This window comes from Lissotriton vulgaris, chromosome 3_1, assembly GCF_964263255.1.
Source record: "Lissotriton vulgaris chromosome 3_1, aLisVul1.2, whole genome shotgun sequence".
In the NCBI taxonomy this organism is placed as follows: Eukaryota; Metazoa; Chordata; class Amphibia; order Caudata; family Salamandridae; genus Lissotriton; species Lissotriton vulgaris.
Genome location: NC_141689.1, coordinates 318,367,051 through 318,389,398, shown reverse-complemented (window position 1 = coordinate 318,389,398; position 22,348 = coordinate 318,367,051). Strand labels below are relative to the sequence as shown.

The 22,348-nt window shown below is 41.6% G+C and overlaps 1 protein-coding gene across 4 annotated transcripts in view; it reads right to left on the bottom strand.

The window, feature by feature from the left end:
• Positions 1 to 22,348, bottom strand: part of RAI14 (retinoic acid induced 14) — a 430,174-nt gene that overhangs the window by 91,124 nt on the left and 316,702 nt on the right. For all 4 annotated transcript variants that reach the window (XM_086960508.1, XM_086960510.1, XM_086960512.1 and 1 more), the window contains 2 exons: positions 12,187 to 12,293; positions 6,236 to 6,414 (listed from right to left, as the gene is read on the bottom strand). In XM_086960508.1, the coding sequence (XP_086816634.1) occupies positions 6,236 to 6,414; positions 12,187 to 12,293 (286 nt within the window). The remainder of the gene's footprint in view (positions 1 to 6,235; positions 6,415 to 12,186; positions 12,294 to 22,348) is intronic.

Sequence of the window (22,348 nt, the reverse complement as noted above, 5' to 3'; positions counted from 1 at the left end):
CGGAGCCTTGCAGGGTGATTTGTAGGGCTGATAGATTGGATACAAGTTCATTAGCCATGTTATCAGCGGGGTCATCGAAGTGAATATTGAGATCACCTAGAATCGTGTAGTTGGATGGGGAGAGGGCTAAATTGGCGGCCATAGTGGGGAGAGCGTTCATAAATTGGCCCGGAGGTCCTGGGGGGCGATAGAGCTGTAGGCCAGAGAACGTGTTAGTGGGCAAGAATTTTAATGAAAAATTCATATTTTCGCAGTCCGGGAGGTCCTCTGTGGAGAATCGCATTGGAACTGGTTCTTGTAGATTATCGCTAACCCTCCGCCTCTACCCATTTTGCGATCCGCTCTTAGGATTAGGTAGCCTGGGGGTAGAGTTTGAGTGACAACTGGGTCTGACTCGGCCTGAAGCCAGGTTTCAGTAAGAAATAGTGCGTCCGGGCTGAGGTCTTCTAATAGCAGTTGTAGTTCAGTTGAATGTTTGGCCATCGAGCGGCAATTTAATAGATGCTGCGGTTCCATTTCATACTGTGTGTAGCACGTGCTGAGACAGATGCTGAAGTGTGGTTACAAACGAGTAATTTTCATTGTCGAGTTGTGTTGTGGATAGTAAGCCATAATGGATGTGATTAGTACCCTTGAAGTACTCTTGAAGAATAACAATGTCATTTGTATGGCCTATGGCACTGATTTGGCTGCATGAGAATATGCTGTTGGTATATGCAATAGACTCTTGTATTGTGCAGCACTGGGTGCTGGAATGTGGTATTGGTAGATACCAATGTTTAAAAGCATTAGAGTTACAGCTAGTTGGATTATTGGGCTAGTTTAGCCTGATCGAAGATTATCATGTGTGCTTTGACCAAGTGGGCAGGCTTATCCAGGAAATCTTCAAATGCTTCTAAATATAACTTTAAACTATACTGTTCACTATACTGTTCCTCATTAGACTGCTAGTTTCGTCATAAAGTAATGTACGGTACAAAGTTCAGTATTTTATCTTTATCCAAGTTGTGCTGAATCATTCAGCCGCATTATATCGGGTGAAAAGTAACACACACCCATGTGTATTGATCTTGGCACCATGCTGGTTGCTTAAGTGCAGTGTTGACACATCTACTGTGTTTTGCGGAATCTAGAAATTGGTTTTGACCAGCAACACAAAGCCATCTATGTACCCATTAAAGCGGTGCTCTTTAAGTGTGCAGGGCTGATGTTTTTGTGGGTTGTGTATAGACACCATTGAGTGCTAAAGTGTTGGAATGGTAGGTCCATGTACATCAAAGCTCCAGAAAATTCGGTTAGTGCACTAAACCACAATTAAGAAGCACATCAAACGGGAGTGCAGCTGGAGTGCACAAAAGCACGTAAGCTTAGCCCATCCATACACTGTCACAAGTGCTCCAAACCACTAAACAACCCCACCAAAAGGAGTTTTTTAGTGGGAAAATAATTGGAAAAGTGTTGGACAGAGGCGGTGTATTCCCCATGCAAGAAAAAGCCATTGTTGCATCTTTTTATCAATCTTTTCAACATTAAGTTAATAGAATACATTATGTATAGATGTACTAGGAATGGTGCTAGAAGAGACTTACAGTGGGAAACACACACATAAGGAATGGCGGACATTCAAATGCCTATACCTCTCTGGAGTGCAAGGAAAGAGTTAAATGTACATTGAGAGTTTACTAGTAGAGTGTTGCAGTATTCAGCTTGGAATGATTAGATACATATTTCTATACATACATGCACAATTTCAAGAGGGATCACTAAATAGATATGAAGACGTATGTGTTGTAAGGGAAATTAGAAGCTAGTTGCATGGTATGCGATTTGTTTATATGTGGAGGGTGATGAATTGACATAGCAACCAACCAGCAGTGTGAAAGAACAAAGCATCCTCAGGGCCTACTAAGTTTTAGTCATGGACCTGGTGTGCTGACTGTCACACTTTTAAAGCTTCCAGAGGAGCAGATGCTATTCCATCTGAGTTTTTTATTTTCCAACTCTTGTAATGAAAACACCTACAAACACCCACAAACACCCACCTCTCAATTCAACTAGACTGTCCCTAATAGAAAATGTTTGGCAAAAAAATTCATTGAAATCTGAAGAACCGAACTACAGCCAAACAACAGCCTTGGAGAATATGTCGCTGAAAACATGTTAGGTCAATGAGTTAAGTGGCTAAGAGGTGTCATGGCTGAAATCAAAAACAGAAAGAAAGGCATTTGAACATGAAATAACCATCTAGTTATTGCAAACAGCAGCAGTACATAACATCCAAAACCAGTCCGGAGCACAAAAAAAAAAAGAATTGTTTCAAAACTGTAACTTTCTGTAATCAGAAGTTGTATTCAGAACACTTATTTATTTGACATAAAAGAATTATTACAGGAGTGTATAAATAGAAAGATGCTATCAAATTTGGAAATGCAAATTCACTCATTGCAATGTCCAATGCATTCGACATAAAGGAAATTCAGATGTTAACAATGTATTGTTTAATCCGAGGAAACCGAACACGTGTTTTATCTTTATCCACAACTTCCTCAGGGCTACTAACATACACTCGAAAGCTGATGTCTTTTATACTTATTTCCGTTATATTGGTCAGATTGATCATTTATGAACCATTCTTGAAATAACCCTCTGTCTCACTCCTTAGAAAAGGACATGTGCATGCTAAGCACATGACCTCAGGAAGGGATAATGTTCTCACTCTCTATGGACTGCCCAGTAAACTGCTCTTAGAGAAGGCGTTCCCAGATACCTAACCTCGTAGGTCCTCAAAAACAGTCTGCCTCTAGGATAGCCTATTGATAGGCAGGGCTTTGATAGATTCAGAGCTGGATTTCCAAGAATTTCGCTCTTACCTAATCCGTCTTTCTTCAGCCACTTTAGCTAGACTCTCTTACTCCCTACCTATTTACTATGCATTGTTATCCACCCAATCATAAAATACAGGCTGCCCTTCCTTTTTTTGTGTGGTTTTGTATTAACACCAATCACTACTCTAGTGAGTAACGCTTCACCCATAGTCTTCGCAAAAGAAATGATACAGCACTGTAAGTGAAATAAAAGGAGCTAGGAGTCACTCTGGATTTTTAGGTCTCGCCTGGCGAAAGCAGCGCATGCGCTGCTCTCGCCAGAGAGGACCTTTTGCAATCGATTCTCCCAAAGCCTTACATGCACACATAGGGATGGACAAAGATGGCTGCTCTCGACATTTGTCAAAACCAGTATGTCCGTGCATGTAAGGATAGTAGACATCCGCCGCCATCTTGTTAAACACACCAGCTTTCACTTTAAACGCGTGTGCACATACGCGTGCTTTCACTTTAAACTCAGTTTAAAGTGAAAGCACGCCGCCATACGCGTGTGCGTGCACTGCGCGCCAGCCCGGACGATTTCCCTTGTTCCTCTAGCTATCCAGCTACACTTCCCATGTCGCACTCAACAACAAACGAGCACATACAGCATTCAACAACACTTTCTCCACAGCATGATTTCACCACCTGCCTATCAGGCTCGGTTCAAAGGTTACACTGTTTACCTTACAACTGTAATAGCTGAGCTCAACCTTGGCAAAACATTAGTCCATTTGTATGCATTTGGTCTACTTTCCATGCTATCTACTGATGCAGACTGAACTAATCTCCCTCCGAGCATCATGGCCCGGGATGGGGAAGCGGCCATTTCAATGGGGCAGTTTTCACAAAAGCCTTAACCACACATGCATTACAACGCATGCATGATTACCACAAAAGCCTTTACCACGCATACCTTTACTACGCAATACGTAGTAAAGGCATGTGTGGTAAAAGGTCAAATTAGAAAAAGGCGCTTGGGGGGTCTCCCCTCAAAAATAAAAAAACGTGGGGGAAAAAAGGGGGCTTAGGGGGGGTCTCCCCTCAAAAAGAAAACTCACCTAAGACCGGTTGTTCTTTACAATGTCACCACGGAAGATGGAGAGGGGACGACGTGAAGAGGTAAGGGGAATTTTAGTATTATAAATATATATATATATATATATATATATATATATATATATATATATATATATATATATATATATATATATATATATATATATATATATATATATAAAAATAAAAAGATTGAGAGTTGAGGGCAGGGTTAAATAAAAGAAGGATTGGGGCTGGGGAGTCACGTAAGGGTACAGGGGAGGTGTATAACCTTTACCAAGAGTATGCCCTCACCATGAATACATTTACAATTAAAATCGTTGTAAAGGTATGCATGGTAAAGGAATATTCGTGGTAAAGATTATGCATTAAACAAGCATTCCGTTGTAATGCATGCATGGAAAAGGCATGCGTTGCAACGGAATGCGTTCTAACAACATACAACACCCGGGATGCATTTTTTTACACTTCCAAAGGTTAACTTCGGACCACATATTAGGTTACAGAGTGCTGGTGTCCGGCTGCTCAGCTTCAAACTGTGCAGTAGCGCCACCCTCGCCCCATCATCGCAAATTAAGACAAATGGAGGCCTTTGAAAGACGTGGCAAGGCAAAATTCCGAAGAGACGTCAGAACTCTCCAGTCAGTAGAGGAACCTGGAGCTGCCCCAGGGACGGGGTCAGTCATTGGAGAGCAACAAGGTAACTCCCTGAACATCTTCTCTGAGGCGAGGGAGGGCCCACGCAAACCCCCTTGCACACCCCAGGGTGATGCAAAGGATAAAAACAAACTAACAAATAACACTATTTTACAGGCGGTGAGATTTACAAGATTTTGGAAAAGAACACCAGACAAATCTGCGGTTTCAATTTTTTTATTGTTGAAACTCGCCACGAAAGTGCTTCCCGTCATCTGACATTAACAAGGGGAGAAGCAGCTCGACCAGGAGGGAGTTCAGGGGAGGCGACTCTTTCTGGAGTCAAGCCCTCTGCGGCTGGGAACTCACACCTAAAAAACATCCCTCATTCATAGAAACAATCCGAACTGGTCGACTGCAATCCATGCATGGAATTTAAACAAGCATTGAAAATGCAATAGGCCTTGCCATTTATTAAGTTAAAGCCATTTTCTTTGCTCTACAATACCATTAGTAAAGAAAATGGCTCTAACTTAATCAACGGCCAGACCTATTGCATTTTCAATGCTTGTTCAATGATGCATTGGCCTGTGCTCTTAATTACACGGGGACCAATATTGGGGAAAATACCTGCAGTTTTCCAAGTATATGATATCAATATATTATTTCTCCAACAATGACACCATGGGCCAATTTCTATTACTGAATGCCATTCATGATCACACTGGCAGTATTCTAATTGCAGCTGCCGTTTATAAAACAGCAGTGCATGCGTCATATACTGAATCATCTAAAACGCTCAAAGCAACTCCTACATATATACGGTTGCTTATTAAAATACTATACATCTATATTATTTAACTCTAAATATATTAATAAGCCATTCGGTCTATATAAACCAATGTGCTTTTAAAGAAACAATCAAAAAGAAGTAGGAAGATGAACATCTGGGTTTATTAGGAAATGTGAAAAAGAAATGAAAAAAAGGAAAATCAGCTACATTTGGTGCAATTACACATACATTGTCTACCAACTCCTTGCCGATATATTTGAGAAATTAGGCAACTTAATGATGGTATTTGCATAAGTGTTTTATGTTAAAAAAATGTAACATTTTCGTTCAATAACTGAACATGTGTTTCTAACTTTCTGCAAAATAATGCTTTGGTTATACAGTTACAGTCGATGTTTACAAGATTTTAATGAAAGTGTATAATCAACAACTACAATTTTAATGACATGAATACTGTATATGAACTTCTGATTATTTTACAAAAGGTTTCAATATAACATTTATATTTTTTTTAATTGTGGATGTTTTCCTCAAAATACATTTTTTTTGGCAGCACAATTATCAGCCAAATACATTTTATCACCGATTTTCACAGACAATCGTGAATAAGCATACATTTCTGAGTGAAGAAAGCGTAAGAGGCTTTCAGTTTTAACAAATGTAACCTTTGGCAAAAAAAGTTATCTATTTATGGTGTTTGGAAACTGTAAGTCAACAAACAGTATTGGAAACAAAAAAGTCGGCTCAATCACCATAGACCATACAGAAAGTATTGACCAGTAAAAAGTAGATACTACAGTTTAAACGTTTGCATAAAAAAAATATATTACCATTCAGTACACAAACTCAATATCTCAAAAGAGCACTTTGGCAAAACACATACCAGCATCTGGCAAGATCCTTGGTAGGAGGAGGTTGTGGATGTCTTTATTTTCAGAGAGTTTTGAATAATGTAGGGCGCTGTGACCGAGGGCATCTACTAGCTTTATATCTGCCCCTTTTTGAAGGCAGAGGTCCACGATGTTAAAGTTACTTGCTTCACACGCCAGCATGAGGGCAGTCCTAGGGAGCAAATACAAATATAAATAAAGTTTAATTAGCCGGGAAGGGCACTACCTTTTAGACCTGCACACTCTGACAAAGCCAATCAACGAAGTGGTCAAGGGAGTAAGAAAGCACAAAGCAAATAGTCCTGGGTCTCATTGAGCTTGCAGTGTTTTGTAGAGTTAGCTTGCTCTAGCAGATAGCAACCTTTTTTCATTTAACTTCTGCCTCTGATAACTCATTAGTAGCGGTATTCTTAGTCAATCGAGCAGGTCAGTGCACCTGTGGGGGATCAGTCCTAGTCACTTTAATGTATAAGGTGGTGAGATCATGAGGAGCTGTGTATTGAATATTAACATATATAAAGACTGTTGATCTGTTCAATTGCTATATTTAACAATGTGGAGGATTAGCATGCTAACACTAGCAAAACAGCTAAGTCTGAGCTACGATTGACTATGTTGGGACAAAATGCATCACATGGATTACGAAGCTGTGCTGCCTCACCCTGGCCCTTTTTCTGTCTGACTCTGTGTGTCTTCCCCTGGGGAGCTGGACAAACATGCAAGGCTGGTCTCTGATGTGGAGAGGCGCCCAAGGTCTCCTGCTCTTTGTGAGGATGAGTACTGTTCATTGTACCCAGGCTCTGTTTGAACTTGCAGTTGTGGCAGCTTTATCTGGGACATGCATAACGGTGTGTGTGTGAATGTTGGTCTTTCAGGGTGGACTATTGGTGGACTCCACAGGATTATGTGTGTAGGTGAGCTGCAAAAGATGGTGCACCTTTCCATTGTCCATGCCTGAGATGCCTCCCAGCACCACCACCACTCCTCTACACCTCCTCAAAATCAGTGGGCTCTGTGGATGGAGAAAGTTAACCTTCCAAATCCTCTTGAGGTGAACACAGTACTCCTGTCAGAGTTAAAACTCTCTCTCTGCCATTCCTGTGCAAGATCTGGATTTCTTTGAAGATTACCTCCTGGTTAGTGTCATGTCAGATTTCATTTGAACCTGCCTGAACTAATCCCAGGAATAGCAACAGGGCAACATGGTATATACTTGAAGAAACCACACCAGGACAACTTTATTCCAGGATGGGAGGGCCTCTAAAGAGGAAAAAGACATAGATCACATGATAGGCCAGTTCTAAACACCAGAGAAATATAAATGGTACCGCAGTACATTGTTCAACGTTACACCATGCTGCTTAGGACTTATGCAACACTGCAAGAGACGAAATAATGCATGATCCAGGAATGAGGGTGCTGTAGATTCACCACTTCCCCTACAATTTATCCCGAAATGTTGGCAAACTCTGGAATCACTTGCTGCTAGACCTATGGAGATATGGTCAAACTTACCTAACTGCTTAACGAGCCAGTGAGTGTATACCATATGTAAGCAACATGATCCACTGACAATAGTCCCAAACCCTTCTGACTAGAAGGGTCTGCATCAAGGGCATCTCAATATGCAGAGATTGCTCATAAGCCAAAAGGTTGCACCTGCTAGCAGCCCAGAGAGCAGCAACAGTATCTAGATTGAGAAGCACTGTCTTCACAGATTCAGAATAATGTGCACACATCATCAGTCCCTCCACTCATACCCTAGAGTCCCTGCACCTACATCTTCTGCCATCCCTGAAGACAGTCAAGAGTCATGAGTTTGACCCTTCGCTCGCAATCGTCTGGAGGAGGTTGTCCTGATTCTTAACTGGTATTAGCTTCCCAGATTTAACGGTACTGGAAAGATCTTGGTTTGAACACCAACCAAGACCATTGGTCCAGGTCACCAGTCCACTAGCCTCTGGATGTCCCAGAGCAGCTGAGGGTACCCACGTCCCATAAGTGCCTCAGGACCCATCCATTCAGTGGTTCCTGAGATTCAGACAATGACATCTAGCGTGAACTTTCTCCTATGGCAAGACACATTTAGGAAGAAAGTATTTTTGTCAAATACAGAATATATCAAAGCATAAAAAGTATAATTGGATAAGTCTTCAGCCCCCCTAGGTTAACAGTGATGGAAACACGTATGGCAGCAATTATAGCAGTGAATATATTGCAACAGGTCAGTGCAGAAGAACTGGCCTTCATGCATGTGCAATGGCCCCCAGCACCCTCAGTAGGCTCCTACTTGGCATGAGTGAAGCAGATTTTGATGCACAGCACGATCTAGCTGGAAGTGGTCCACTTATGAATCACCTTACCTTTCTTGGAACCAGCATAGGCAAGGAAAAGCTGATGATCAATCGTTTTCAGTCAATATAGAATTGACATGCATTAACCATCCACAATCCAGCTACCTCTCCGATCACTCGCTCGTTTTATGCTTTTCTTTGACCTGTACAGTGTACATACACACATAGAAAATAAGGATGCTGTGAAGATCCATAAGGAACAGTCTTGTCACCTCTTTGGTGGTAGAAAGTTGGTAGAGTAATGCAATGACCCATGTTAAATGGGGTAACTAACTTTGGCAGGAATGAACCCGCCAGCCAAAGGACCAGTTTGCTCGGACAAAAAAGGAAAATGGAGGAAGAAGTAACAAAGCCAACAGTCCGCTAATGCGCTGAGCTGAGGTAATGGCAAACAAGAACACAGTCTTCACAGTCAGCAGCCGCAAAAGGCAAGTGTGTATGGGCTAAAAGGGTAAACCCATCAGGAATGTGAGCACCAGATTAAAGGCCCACTAAGCATGCTAAAGGGAAATGAGGAAGTAAATCGTACAACTCCTTCAGAAAATGCATAATAATTGGAGACTTAAACAAAATTGGCTGATCTGTCAAACAAAGAAGCGACGAAAGGGCAAACAAATAATCCTCAAAAGTGCCCACAGCAAAGCTCTGCATGACCAAGGAAAGCTCAAAGGGCAACGCATCAGAAAACTTTACATTGAGGAAATTAACTTCCTCCTTGGCGCTTCAAGAAACGAACCAGGACTAAAATCCACAATAAACAGAGGTTGACCTTATAGGATGTCACCACCACCTCAACAGGCAGGTCAAAGGAACTCAGACTACCCATGCCTATCTCCAGGAATGAACGTACAGGAGTGGATGCAGAACCTGCTCTTCCCTTTAGGAAAGGAGGTCTGTCTCGGAAGAGTACGGCACGGGGACAGGCAGAGCAGATCAGAGAACCACACCTTCCATGACAAGGCTGGGGCAATCAGGTTGCAGGTGCAAGGTCCTGACACAGCTTCTTCAGAACCTGAGAGCACAGAGGGATAGGTGGAAATGCGTAGTTGACATGGAAGTCCCATTTCAAGTAGAAGGTAATTCCCATGGCACCCTCCAATGAGAACTATATGGCAGCGATCTGCAGACAGTGTGTCTTCTTGTGAGTGAACCACTAAAGGATTGCTCCAAAGGACAAAAATAGATTGAACCACCTCTGGGTGAAGACTCCACTAATGATCAGCAAGCTGGCACTAGGTTCAGACTGGCACAGAAAACAGGCCGGGGCATCCAAAATAAGAGAGGCCCCATGGTCAAATCAGATAACTAAAATGTGGCACACATTTGCAAATCATAGCAGTTCTAAACTTGTAAAGATGTGCTGTATAAGTGTTTTCCAAAATAAGGGAGATGGCATCCATTTGTGCTTGTTTCAGGCACGGTTTGTGATAATTTCAGGGAAATCAACAGTAAAAAGATGCCAAAAAGACCATATTACAAGCCTACAAACAGCCAAAAAACAGGGTTACATGCTGACTTGTCACACCAACCTTCCAGGCACTGCCAGATTGCTATATAAGCCAGTTGGACCCTGGATGGCACTGTCTGAGATCATTGACTCGGTTTGGAGGCATGCCTGAGGGTTCATACAAGCCAGACACCCTGAGCGCATTAAGGCACAAGGACGCAAGCCCTCGCCACCATGTTTGTTGGAGGACCACAATGCAGTTTTGTTGTCCAATAGGACCTGAACTGACTGATCACAGTTGAAAGGCAGAAATGCCTTGAAGGCCAGGTGGACTATCCAGTTTTTTTGAGCAGATTGTGCGAAATTTGCTCTGTGGGAGAATAAAAGCCGATGAACTCCAATGTATCAAGGTGACAATCCCAAACGAGTAATGGACGGTTAGGGTACCATCATAGTCATTGCAGGTGGTCTGTCAACAGTGCAGATCACAAGCTACTTCTTACAAAAGATAAATGCTGTTCATCAGACTCTTCAGTCTCCTCAATGCTGGCCCACAGAAAAGGGAGGCCCACTGAAGTTAAAACATGTACCACCCAACGAGGAAAACCAGTACGATACATGCAGGTGTAGGACTGTCAGGGAGGGAAGCAAAGCTCACTCCTGAAACTTCTAGATCACATCCTGAATGTCCCTTGGGTGATTGAAAAAGTCTCGAGGTAGACTGTGTGTAGCTCCACTTTGATGAAAATGCAATGCTTGTATGGCTGAAGGTGTGACTTGTGAAGGTTAATTGAAAATCACAAAACAAAGAAGACAGATTGTGGCATGCAGGTGGCCCGACAATGGCTGTGACAATTGCATCTTCAATAGGCAGTGGTAGCAGTGTGGGAATTAAGAAATCCCAGATCAATGAGGATGTGCCACAACTACTGACATCACATTTGTGAAGTACGGTCCAAATGGAAGCACTGCAAATTGATAGTGGGTGGGGCACCCCACAAAAAGCAGAATTCCTCCTGTGTGACTTCAGGATTGCTAAATAAAAATATACATTATGGGGCATCATTCATTGTCCCAAATTATGCCTTGAGGGATACCATCTAGTGTCCCAGTTCCACAGCCAGGAGGACCTTTGCAAGGGAAGACATCTTGAACGGCTCCTTGTGAAGGAAGCCACTCAGAATGCTTTACTATATTCAAAGTCCAGAATGGGACGAAGGTTGCCATCTTCTTGGAATAAAAAAAAGGGATGAAAGTAATACCCCTGCCCAATCTCACTCTTTGAATCTAATTCCACAGCCCCTTTGTTCAATTAAGGGAGAACGTCCTGCTAAAGAATGTGTATATTGTCGTCTGTATATATGGTCATCTAAGGTGACTGAAAGTACAGGAGGAATGGAAGGAGACAAGTTCTGGTAGAGAAGGGCCTAACCTTGTTTGACAATCTGGAGGAAACAAAGGTTGATGAATTGCCAATGAATGAAAGGATACTCTTCCGTCTGCAGGCCGCATATGCTCCCTCAAGGGTAGTTTATGATAATCAAAATAAATATGGAAAACGTGGAATATCACTTCCAAGTGGGTCCTCGTACCATATGCGCCTCCATCAAAAAAAGCACAGACCTAATAAAAACTGGTCAGCACGTATGACACGAGGTCCCAGTTGGGAGGGATTTTATACGATTGCCTTATTCATTCTGGTCCTCCAGAAAAATCCAGAATAAGAACACAAGAGTTTCCTAACCCTGATAAAGTCCTCCTCAGGACGAAACGTGTGGCTAGGCTGGAGTGCGATGTTTGATGAACATAAATAAAACTCTTTTGGATACCGTAATATGGCTCCTGCTTCATGACAGACTGAAAAGAAGAAACAATTATTTTTCTATCTAGCTATGATGAACATTTGAATTATTGAACTGTCTGTAATTTTCTTAAACATATTGAGCATTCCCTCTTTTGCGTTGTTTTCTGTTCATGTTTGGTGTTTACCGAGAAGTGGGATCAAAAGAGGTTGAGCGCTAGCTCTCTGTATCGAAGTACTGACACCAGTGCGACAATCCAGGGCCAACATTGCTCTTTTTGTCTGTGAATTTTTCACTATTTGTGCCTCTTTTAAGATTGTGAGGTCGGCTACAAGTTCTACCTTCCATTCTTGTCTGTGGTGTTGACATCAATGCTTTGATCCAGAAGATACCGGCATACGTCAATACTGCCATTGTACACAGCAAGGTGTAGAGGTGTATTTCCATCCTGCAAAGCAAATTACGATTTTAGATATAAATACCAGTCAAAATTTACAAACATTCAATTGAATACTATGTTCATTTGTTCTTTAATTCAATCAAAGCAAGTTCTATGGTGGTTACATAAGGATTTCACTGGACTCTACTGCAATGGAGGGAAAGCTGGGGCTCAACCATCACTTATGCCAAAGTAGTGCACAGCTAGAGAGGGATGAACATTAAAAAAGATTCTACTGCTAGCCCACAGTTGGGTAACCTGGCTAAGCACCTGGGTCAACCCTCATCAGATGCTGACGAGCAAAGAAGACATTTAAAACAATCACAAGGCACAAAACCTAATACAAGGCAAATTAATTCCAAATGTCACTTGAAAATATTGTTAAACACTACTAGTGCATTAATCACAAAACAAAAGTATCTCAACCAGACAATGGAGATTAATTATTTGAATTGAACAATACAGGTTATAATAAGGTAATGTAGAGAATGTTAAAGCTGTAGAAAATAGGAGTTTCTACCTGAAAAAAGTTTACAAGTGGTTCAGAGAACATCCCCAGACCACAGTTTTCTGCACCCTACACTTTTCCTGGCACATTTTTGCCACTCACAAATATTTATTAAAGTCAGATGAAAAATGTGCAGGGAACATGGCATGGTTCTGAGTTTATTAAAACAGAATTTGATGATACATGTGGTTTTGCCAAAAAAGACAATTTTAAAGTCAATGGGTAAATACGATTGCAGGAAGCAAGAAAGCAAGAAGTGCCGTTTTGTGTGCCTGTTTAATATAGTGTGCCATTTTATTGTGTATTTAAAATGTACTGTTTTAACTAGGAGGGCAATATTGAATACTTAAGAGTGCTGCACTTACTTGGAGCGAGAGCGAGATTCCCACAAAAGCTCCTTGCTGCTGCCAAGACTGGCCAGGAGTCAGAGTACAGCCATAGTGTGTGGTAGAGAGGTAGTGTTACCCATCTCTACCATAGAGTTGTACGTGGCACCAGAGGTCAGCGTTCTAGCTTACCTCTGATGCCTTAAATGTCTAGGAAGTGGGCGCGCCACTGGTGCGCCAAAGGCAAGCCTTTCTGTGCCTGTCCACGCCCGACCGTGGCCAGGGGCCAGCAACCCAGCCCAAATGCAGCGGTTACAGTACACTAAGGAACAGCTGCTGATACTTAGACAGAACTTGGAACCATGCAGTATTATGGGAGGACTACTTGAATGCCACGCTGAGGGGTCACAGGTATGAAAACAGTGCAAATTTATGATAAGTACACGGTTATAGGCCACCAGTCAAGAATATATCCTGGACTCTAGGCCCAATTAACTGCTGCTCGCTCCCTAAGCATAAAATACAAATTCCTTTGTTACTGGAAGAGGGCAGTTTTGACGCTCTAGTCAACACCCAAACTTGGCTCAATGATAATTCCATTCCAGATATCATGATGGCCCTGTCCCCCGGGTTTCATATCCACTGACTAGATCGTATTGGGAAGGTGGGAGGTGGACTTGCGGTTCTGATTAAAGATGAATATATGTGTGTCATCAACTCCCTCCCCGTTCCAATACTGCGGATGTGGTCAATTTACCCCCACTTTCTCACCTACCCACACCTTTTCTGGGCTGTTAGTGCAGTTTTTAGATTGTTTTATAGACACCTCGACCAGTCTCATGATGAAGAAAGCCCACATTACCATTTTAAGTGACCTAAACCTTCACTTTGACGATCAGAATGCTCAAGAGGTTGGAGCAGGAACTAGAGAGTCTATCACTGATCAAATTAATAACATCTGCCACCCATATTAAAGGACATACTCTCGATCCAGTGATCTCCAACGATCCCAAAATTTCAGTACACCTCCCAGTGCCTAAGCCATGGTCTGACCACCATCTTATTCCTGTTATTCCTATTCCTGAGGGGAATAGGAAAGAATATCTCCAATCTACCACTTCCGTTATCAACCCCCATCTGAGGAACTGGGCTAAGCTTAATTCAGAAGCTTGGGGGGGGACTTCCTGGAGTCCTCAGGCTTTAAGATACAGGGCAGCATTGATGAAGCATACTCCAATTGGGAAAGGTGGATCCTTCAATCACTGGACAAAGTAGTCCCCAAAATGATTTCCAAACCAAACATAACTACAAAAAAGACACCTTGGTTCAATGCTCAGGTAGTATCTTTAAGGAAAATTTTTAAATAGTCAGAAAGGGAATGGAGGAAGAACTACGACCCCCAACTTAAAGCCTGTTACAAGATGGCTATCAGAACTGATCATGTTAAAATCAAGGAGGCTTAAGCAAAGTTCTTGGAAAAAGATTACCCAGGCACAGAAGTCATCTAAAGAACTGTTTAAAGTGGTGAAATACTTAACTACAGTGACATATGAGAACTCTCCATCCCAGGCCTTGAAGGAAAAATGCAATGTGCTAGCCGCCTATTTCCATAAAAAGGTCTCAGATATCTATAGCTCCCTCCATACAAAGTTGGAGACTATGATAAGGCAAGGAAGAGATCAGGCGCTGACATCCTGAACCCCTGTGCTAACCCATTTTCCCCTCACGAATAAGGGCATTGTTCAAACTTCATAGGGACGATTAGCTCAGGCTCTCCACTTGACACGGCCCCTCCCCATGTACTTGCTAAGGCCATGAAGGCTCTTCTGCCATCAAGGGTGGAAACTCTTAATCTTTTACTAAAGACAAGCGAAGTTCCAAAAGACAGGAAACCTGCAATACTTAAACCTTTATTAAAGAAACCAAATCTAGACTCTGCTCAACCACAGAATTTTTTACCTATATCACTCCTACCATTTATTGGTAAATTGGTGGAGAAACGTGTAAATGGGATCCTCTCAGAATTTTGGGAATACAACATCCATCTTCATCCCGAACAGATGGGTTTCAAGGTACAGCACAGTAGGGAATCTGCACTGTTAGCAGTATCCGAAGAATTGAAAATGACACCCTAGATTCGAGGGGGTTCAGCGGCAATACTACTCTTCGATCTAAGCGCGGCATTCAACACTGACGATTACTCTGTTCTATTTAACAGACTTCGGGAAATTGGCATCCAGGTCAAAGCACTGAATTGATTGAGGTCCTTCCTGGAGGAAAGATCCTCCCAAATCATGTAAGCCAATTTCTTCTCAGACACAATGCCGCTGACAAGCGAGGTGCCACAGGGCTCGTCGCTCAGCCCCACGTTGTTCAACATTTCTACCCGGGGCGGGCGCTGGCTAGGCGGTCCGCTCCTGGACACTTTAAACCGTCAATATAAACTTCAGGAAGAAGTTCCAGAAGTTTGGAGCACCTTTTGAAAAAAGCTCCATGAGGTAACAAACTCGACGTCGAGAGTCAAGCCTAATAAGGCGACACGGCTGGATTTCAGGTTTGTTCAGCTGAAAGCTCCAGAGCTCAAGACTTCCCTGAGTTGACCGGGAGCTCCCGCTGTACCAAGCCGCTGCAAATCCGGCCTGCTCGATGTTGAGAAAAATCCTCCAGAAACGTTTCTAAGTGCGAAGGTAAAACTTTGACTTTGTCCCAGTCAAGCACGACCAGATGTCCCAATTTGGCGCTTTTGTTTTTTAAGCACTAGAAAGTATTTATTTTTTAAACTACGGTTCCCTACATTGGATTTTTGTCTTTTTGGTGTCATTTTGGAGGAAAGATCTTTTTCTATTTCTTTGAATTTGTGTTTTTTTATTGTGTGTTGCGTCCTACTTATTTAATATATTGGTGTTTTTAAATGCTTAAAACACCTGTATCCTAAGTTAAACCTGCCTGCTTGCTGCCAGCGACCAACGGGTTAGCAAGGGAATAATTTATTGAGACCTTGACGGGCTTTACATTGTGTTGGAGGCCTTATTGCCCATTACAATTTGCCTTATACAACCAGCAAAGAATATACTCCAAGGAGTCGATTCAAGAGCGGTTGAGAACAACCCATTGAAATAGGCCTTACACAAACTGCCATGTATATGCTTGGATTAGTCTATCCAGAACGAGCACTGAGACACACATAGGAATGGAATTTGTAGAAATAGTCATGTATATGCTCTGAGCATTCAACCAGGAATGGCAGAGTACAACCTAGAGGAAAGAGCTGAGTGAACTTGTAGGTCTCCCCACTACCTAAGTCACCAAGGTGTAGCCCAAGGAGAGAGAGAAATCAATTGGCTGAACTGTTACAGTAAAGGCTACCATACAATAATATACACATATTAAGGGGAAAAAATGCAATTCAAGAAAACATCAATTCCCAAAGATGCACAGTTACCCTATTAACAATCCACCGTTCAACACAGATCCTGGGTGAATTGATTGAAAAGGACTGTTGTCTTGTTTTTTTTCTTTTTTATACTGTTAGTCTGTAGTCTAATGGTGTTGTGGCTGCAGATGTGCCAAGAACCACCAAAGATGGTGAGCTTGTCTTCAAGATTAGCAGGGGGCTAGTCATGTTGACTTTGTAAATAAAGCAACTGGTTTAAGAGATTGTGCAGACCAACACAGGGAGCCAATGAAGTTCCATCCGGACGGGGGAGACATGATCATATTTCTTCAAGCCCTGAATGAGACCTACTGCAGTGTGTAGGATGCCCCAAGAGGTGTCACTATGAAGTCTGGAAGGCCATGGGGTAGGGCAATTCAACCATCGAAATGTGAGAGTATGAGGGCTTGAACAGCACTTCTGAAGTCGCAATCTGTAAGAAATACTGACTTTTAATTAGAAAAGAGAGCAGGTCGTCCTTTTTTTGTCAAAGAGAGGTTGTTGTCCAAGGTAAATCAAAGTGACTTTGTACACTGTGAAAGTTGAGTTTCAAAATCACCATGGTTCATGTCATTGAGCCATGCTTGTACTGTATCTTGTTTGTTGTTGCGGACAAGCAACATGAATTCTTCCCTGGTACACCAAAAACCTCAGACTTGTTATAAGCCCGTAAGTATCACGGTGCTCGTTAAAGGTATTGATACTACACCACATCAGCAATAATGCACCTTGCATTAACAAAACAGTGGTGTATTGTTTATTTCCAGGTAAGGTATTACCACGCTATTAAACTTTTTTGACGTAGGAGTAGGTAATCTCCACAAGAATCAGAATTACAGTGAAACTTGTAATGAAAGCATCGGTGTCTATAACAATTAAGCTAGGAAAGCCTCTGGTGCTTAGCTTGGTGGGATGGCACCTTCTCAGCTAGACGAAGGGAGGAGCTGCAACTATTTAAAGTTATCTTTGGATTTAGTGTTTTTAGAGAATTAAAAGCAAGAGATTAAGCAGAAGTCACAATGCTGAGATTATTAAGACTAATTGGTAAGAAGTAATTATATGAGTCTGCCTGCTGCACGCTTTGTATAGCTTTCAATGGACTTAGATTAAATTACTTTAAAAAAGAAGCAAGTGGATATTTGTTCTTGAGTCACAATTGAAGTTATTATTAGATTATGAGATTGTTAGAGTGTATATGTTTTATTCCATTACAAACTCCTATTGAAGGTTTGCTATGGTTACAATCCAAAACACTAATAACCAAATGTCCAACTTAAGTTGAGCTACACTATCATGACATTGTAGTTGGAGTTACATAACATAACATGTGCATTTGTAAAGTGCACGTTCACCCCTTACGGGGCATCTTGGTGCTGAGTAACAGATATTTATTGTTAAGCAACTCAATGGTACTCATTTTAACGACCTCAGATTGATGAAAGGCTGAGTGGACCCGCCGGGATTTGAACCTGTGAACATGAGGTCGAACACAGGCCCAAGCAGTGGATGCATTGTTTCACTGAGCCACCAGACGTGGCCATTTACATTTACATAATGCTACAAACACCTGGTAAAGTGCTAAAGTGCATTTGTGCACGAGTAGCATGCTACGTGTAATCTACCAGCGTTTCAAATTTGGGCATGAAGACTAAAGTGTTATTCTTCTTGTGTTTTTTAGCAGTGCCTTGTTGTGTACTGAAGTGAAAAGGAGTGAGAGATGGGATGTTTAGGCATTAGATGGTAGTGTGTGAATGGACGGAAAGTGTGTGGCTGCAGTGCTGCCAGTGTAGAAAGTGTTCTGGCACCATGTGCATATTCAAACTTGTAGATGTACCTATGCATGGGTGTAGGAGAAAAATGTGTGAACAGGCATAGTCGTGCAGAGGATACTTACCATCTTTGTTGTGGCTTGTATTACATAGCAATCTTCCCTCAACTACAGTATACGCTCTGTGGAGTCTGCGCAGGAGGTGCGTATGAACATCCAATATGAATGGGCATTGTATATCCAGCCTCTCTAAGGTGTTAAGCGAGAAGCAGCAGGAAGCAACCAGTAGGAAGAACACTATACATGATACATCACATAAGCTCTGGGGTGTATAGTCAGCAATGGTAGAGGAGTAAATATTATGTAAACAGCCATTATATATGCCCTGAAGAGTCCACCTTAGGAAGGGTGGGAGCAGCCCATTGCAATTTGCCTTATACAACCAGCAAAGAATATACTCCAAGGAGTCAATTCAAGAGCGGTTGAGAGCAACCCATGGAAATAGGCCTTACACAAACTGCCATGTATATGCTTGGAGTAGTCTATCCAGAACGAGCACTGAGACACACATAGGAATGGAATTTGTAGAAATAGTCATGTATATGCTCTGAGCATTCAACCAGGAATGGCAGAGTACAACCTAGAGGAAAGAGCTGAGTGGACTTGTAGGTCTCCCCACTACGTAAGTCACCAAGGTGTAGCCCAAGAAGAGAGAGAAATCAATTGGCTGGACTGTTACGGTAAAGCCTACCATACAATAATATACACATATTAAGGGGATAAAATGCAATTCAAGAGAACATCAATTCCCAAAGACCCACGTTATAACAAACCACGGTGAAAAGAAGAGCCTTCACAGGTTTCTTGACAATATTATGTAGATTTATTGTCATTTGCAGCATCCCAGCACAGAGCAGCATCTAACATCACTGGTGCTCCCCAACAACTGTCCTCACCTATAATCCCCATAAGTATAGATTCTACAAGATAACTAGGCAATAGTATCCATGGCATAAGTGCCAACTTAAAACATCTCTACACATCTTCCCCTTGCAAAATACAAAACAGAAAAAACAGCTTATAAACAGAATGACCCAAGGAAAATAAACAATAAGGTTATATAAAGGAACTGTATTACATGGTAAATATTTCATAGTTCACATACTTTGCAAACATTTCCTAAACTCCAAGAGGAACCATCATCCAAAATCGCAACATTAGATTTCACATGTTTCACTTGAAAAGGTCCAAAATATTTGCTATCACCTTGACGACCCCATTCATTCTTACGCACAACAACCCAATCACCCACTTGAACACATAACCGTCTCACACCCTTCCTCAAATTTTAACTACTTAACATCGTTCTTTGTCCTCTCTCCACATTTTCTCTCACTTCATTGCGATCAATCCAAACCTTATCTTTTCTACACAACCAAACAGGACACTCCTTTTCCCTGGTTCTCTTCCTTTAAGGGATATAAAAGGAGCCACACCAGTAGCTGAGTGTGGAGTGACCCTATGTGTCCACATAACTTTTCTTAATTCTTGTTTCCAGGATAAACCATTAGCAAGAGACAGCTGGATGTTCTCCATTATGATCCAATTAACCCTTTCGACCAGACCATTTGCCTGGGTTTGAAAAAGACACCTTCTCATGGGTAATACCCATTCTTTTAAGATAACCTCCCATCTCCTTCGAGACAAATTGCACTCCATTGTCAGACACCAAAGAGCCAAAGAGCCAGGAATTCCTTCCTCCAGAAAAACTCTTTCTAAAAACTTTATAACATTGGCAGGGTTAATCCCACCCATGGTTTCCATCACAAACCATTTGGAATGATAATCCACTAACACAAGAATAAATCTATCCCTTGTTCCTAGCTTGCCGACTGGACCAATGAAATCAATGGCTAATTTCTCCCAAGGTCCCAATGGGAATTTGGTGCATTCCAAAAGAGGTTGACGCACAAATTTAGACTTATTACTGTTCTCACAAAAACAGTCTTTCACTATAGCTTCGACATCCCTATCACTTCCAGGCCACCAGAATGATGCCCTGACCCTGCGTTTAGACATACCTGAAACAGGATGCCCTTTGTGAACGATGTCAAGAACCTGTTTCCGTACTCTTTCAGGAGGTACTATCTGCCACCTTCTCATAACCTTTCCTTTGCTAATGCTCAACTCATCTCTTACTTTGAAAAATTCTCTCAATTCCACATCTTTACTATCGCCAAGCTCCCATCCTTAAACACTCTTTGTTTCTACTTTCGGTAGCACTGGATCACACTACCTGGCCTTATTCCACTCTTCAGAAGACAGAGCCAGAACTCCTTTATTGACATCAGCATCACCAACAATGTCATTACAATTCGCATTACAATCCTCACTCAAAGGCATCCTCGATAAATAATCAGCAATTACATTTTTCTTTCCTTTGAAGTATTCAACTTAAAAATTTAACTCCATGACAGACAACGATGACCTAGAAATTCTGGGTGTTACACTACCTTCTAACCCCCTTCCACCTTTAAAGATAAACAATAATGGTTTATGGTCAGTACGAACCTTGAAGGGAAGTCCCCACAAATAAAACTTAAAACGGCTTATGCCCCAACAACAAGCTAGAGCTTATCTTTCTATAACTGAGTAAGATCTCTCAGCACCCTGTAACCTCCTCGAAGCAAAACCTATAATTCGTTCTTCACCATCCACCACTTGTGACAACACCGCTTCAATTCCGACCCCACTTGCATCTGTAGTTAAGTAAGTTCTACCAGTAACTTCAAAACGCCCTAATGTGGGTGCTTCAGAAATATTTTTTTTTATTAGTTCAAAAGCTCTCTTACATTCATTAGACCATTTCAATACAGCATTATTTTTCATGATCATTCTGAAAGGTTCAACAAGTTCAGAAAAACTTCCCACATATTTAGCACAATATTCTGCTAGTCGTAAAAAAGATCGGAGTTCATCTTTACTTAATTGTTCAGAAGCCATAGTCACTGCTTTTATAATGCTTTTCTTGGGTCTTTTCATCCAAACTTACTTCATGTCCCAAATACTCCACTCTTTCTTTCCTTAACTGACACTTCTCCTTTCTTATCGTTAAATTGTGCTTCTCTAGCCTAGCCATCACATCTCCAAACAATTTGTCGTGATCGGTAAATCTTTTCCAGCAATCAAGAGGTCGTCTTCAAAACACCAAACCTTTTTCATGTCCCCAAAAATGTTTTCAAAGCTCTTTGAAAAACGGCCGAAGCCGATGCCAATCCAAAAGGCATCCTCTTGTATCTAAATGCACCAAGATGAGTGGCAAATGAAGTCAAATGTTTAGACGATTCATGTAATTTAATCTGATGATATGCAACAGACATATCTGATACACTGAAAATACGTCCTTCGTCCATGGTTGATAACATCTCCGATATATTAGGAAATGGTTCCCTATCTACCCAAATGTTTCTATTGAGGTCATGTAAGTATATACAAAGACAAATTTTAACCTCCTTCCTTTGGAGCAATTACAGTTTAAGCCAACCATTCAGATGCCTCGATTGGCTCAATAATCTCTTGTTTTAATAAACGATCAATCTCTCGACATAAAGGGTCTAACATTAAATTAAGAACATTCCTTATCTTGTGCAGAACTGATTTACCATTTTCCTTTAAAATTATTTTACATGAGAAACCTTTCAATAGGCCCAACCTTGAGTCAAAGACCTTTGGATACTTCTCAAATAGTTCATTGCAGTCACTCACATCTTGAACAGATGCCTTTTCCAGAACCATAATGGGTTCTTTAGCATTTGGATCAATAATGTTCTTCAAATCCTTCTGGTGTCGCCATCCCAGAAGATCAGACCCAAAATCTGTAATATATACTCTTCTTCTAACTGCCTCACCTTTGAATTTTAGAGTCATCCAACACATCCCTTTAATTTCCATTCTCCACCTTGCATAACCTCCTCTCGAAAATCAGGATTATGAATAATCTGACCATTTTCTTTAGACCAATTGTTTTCA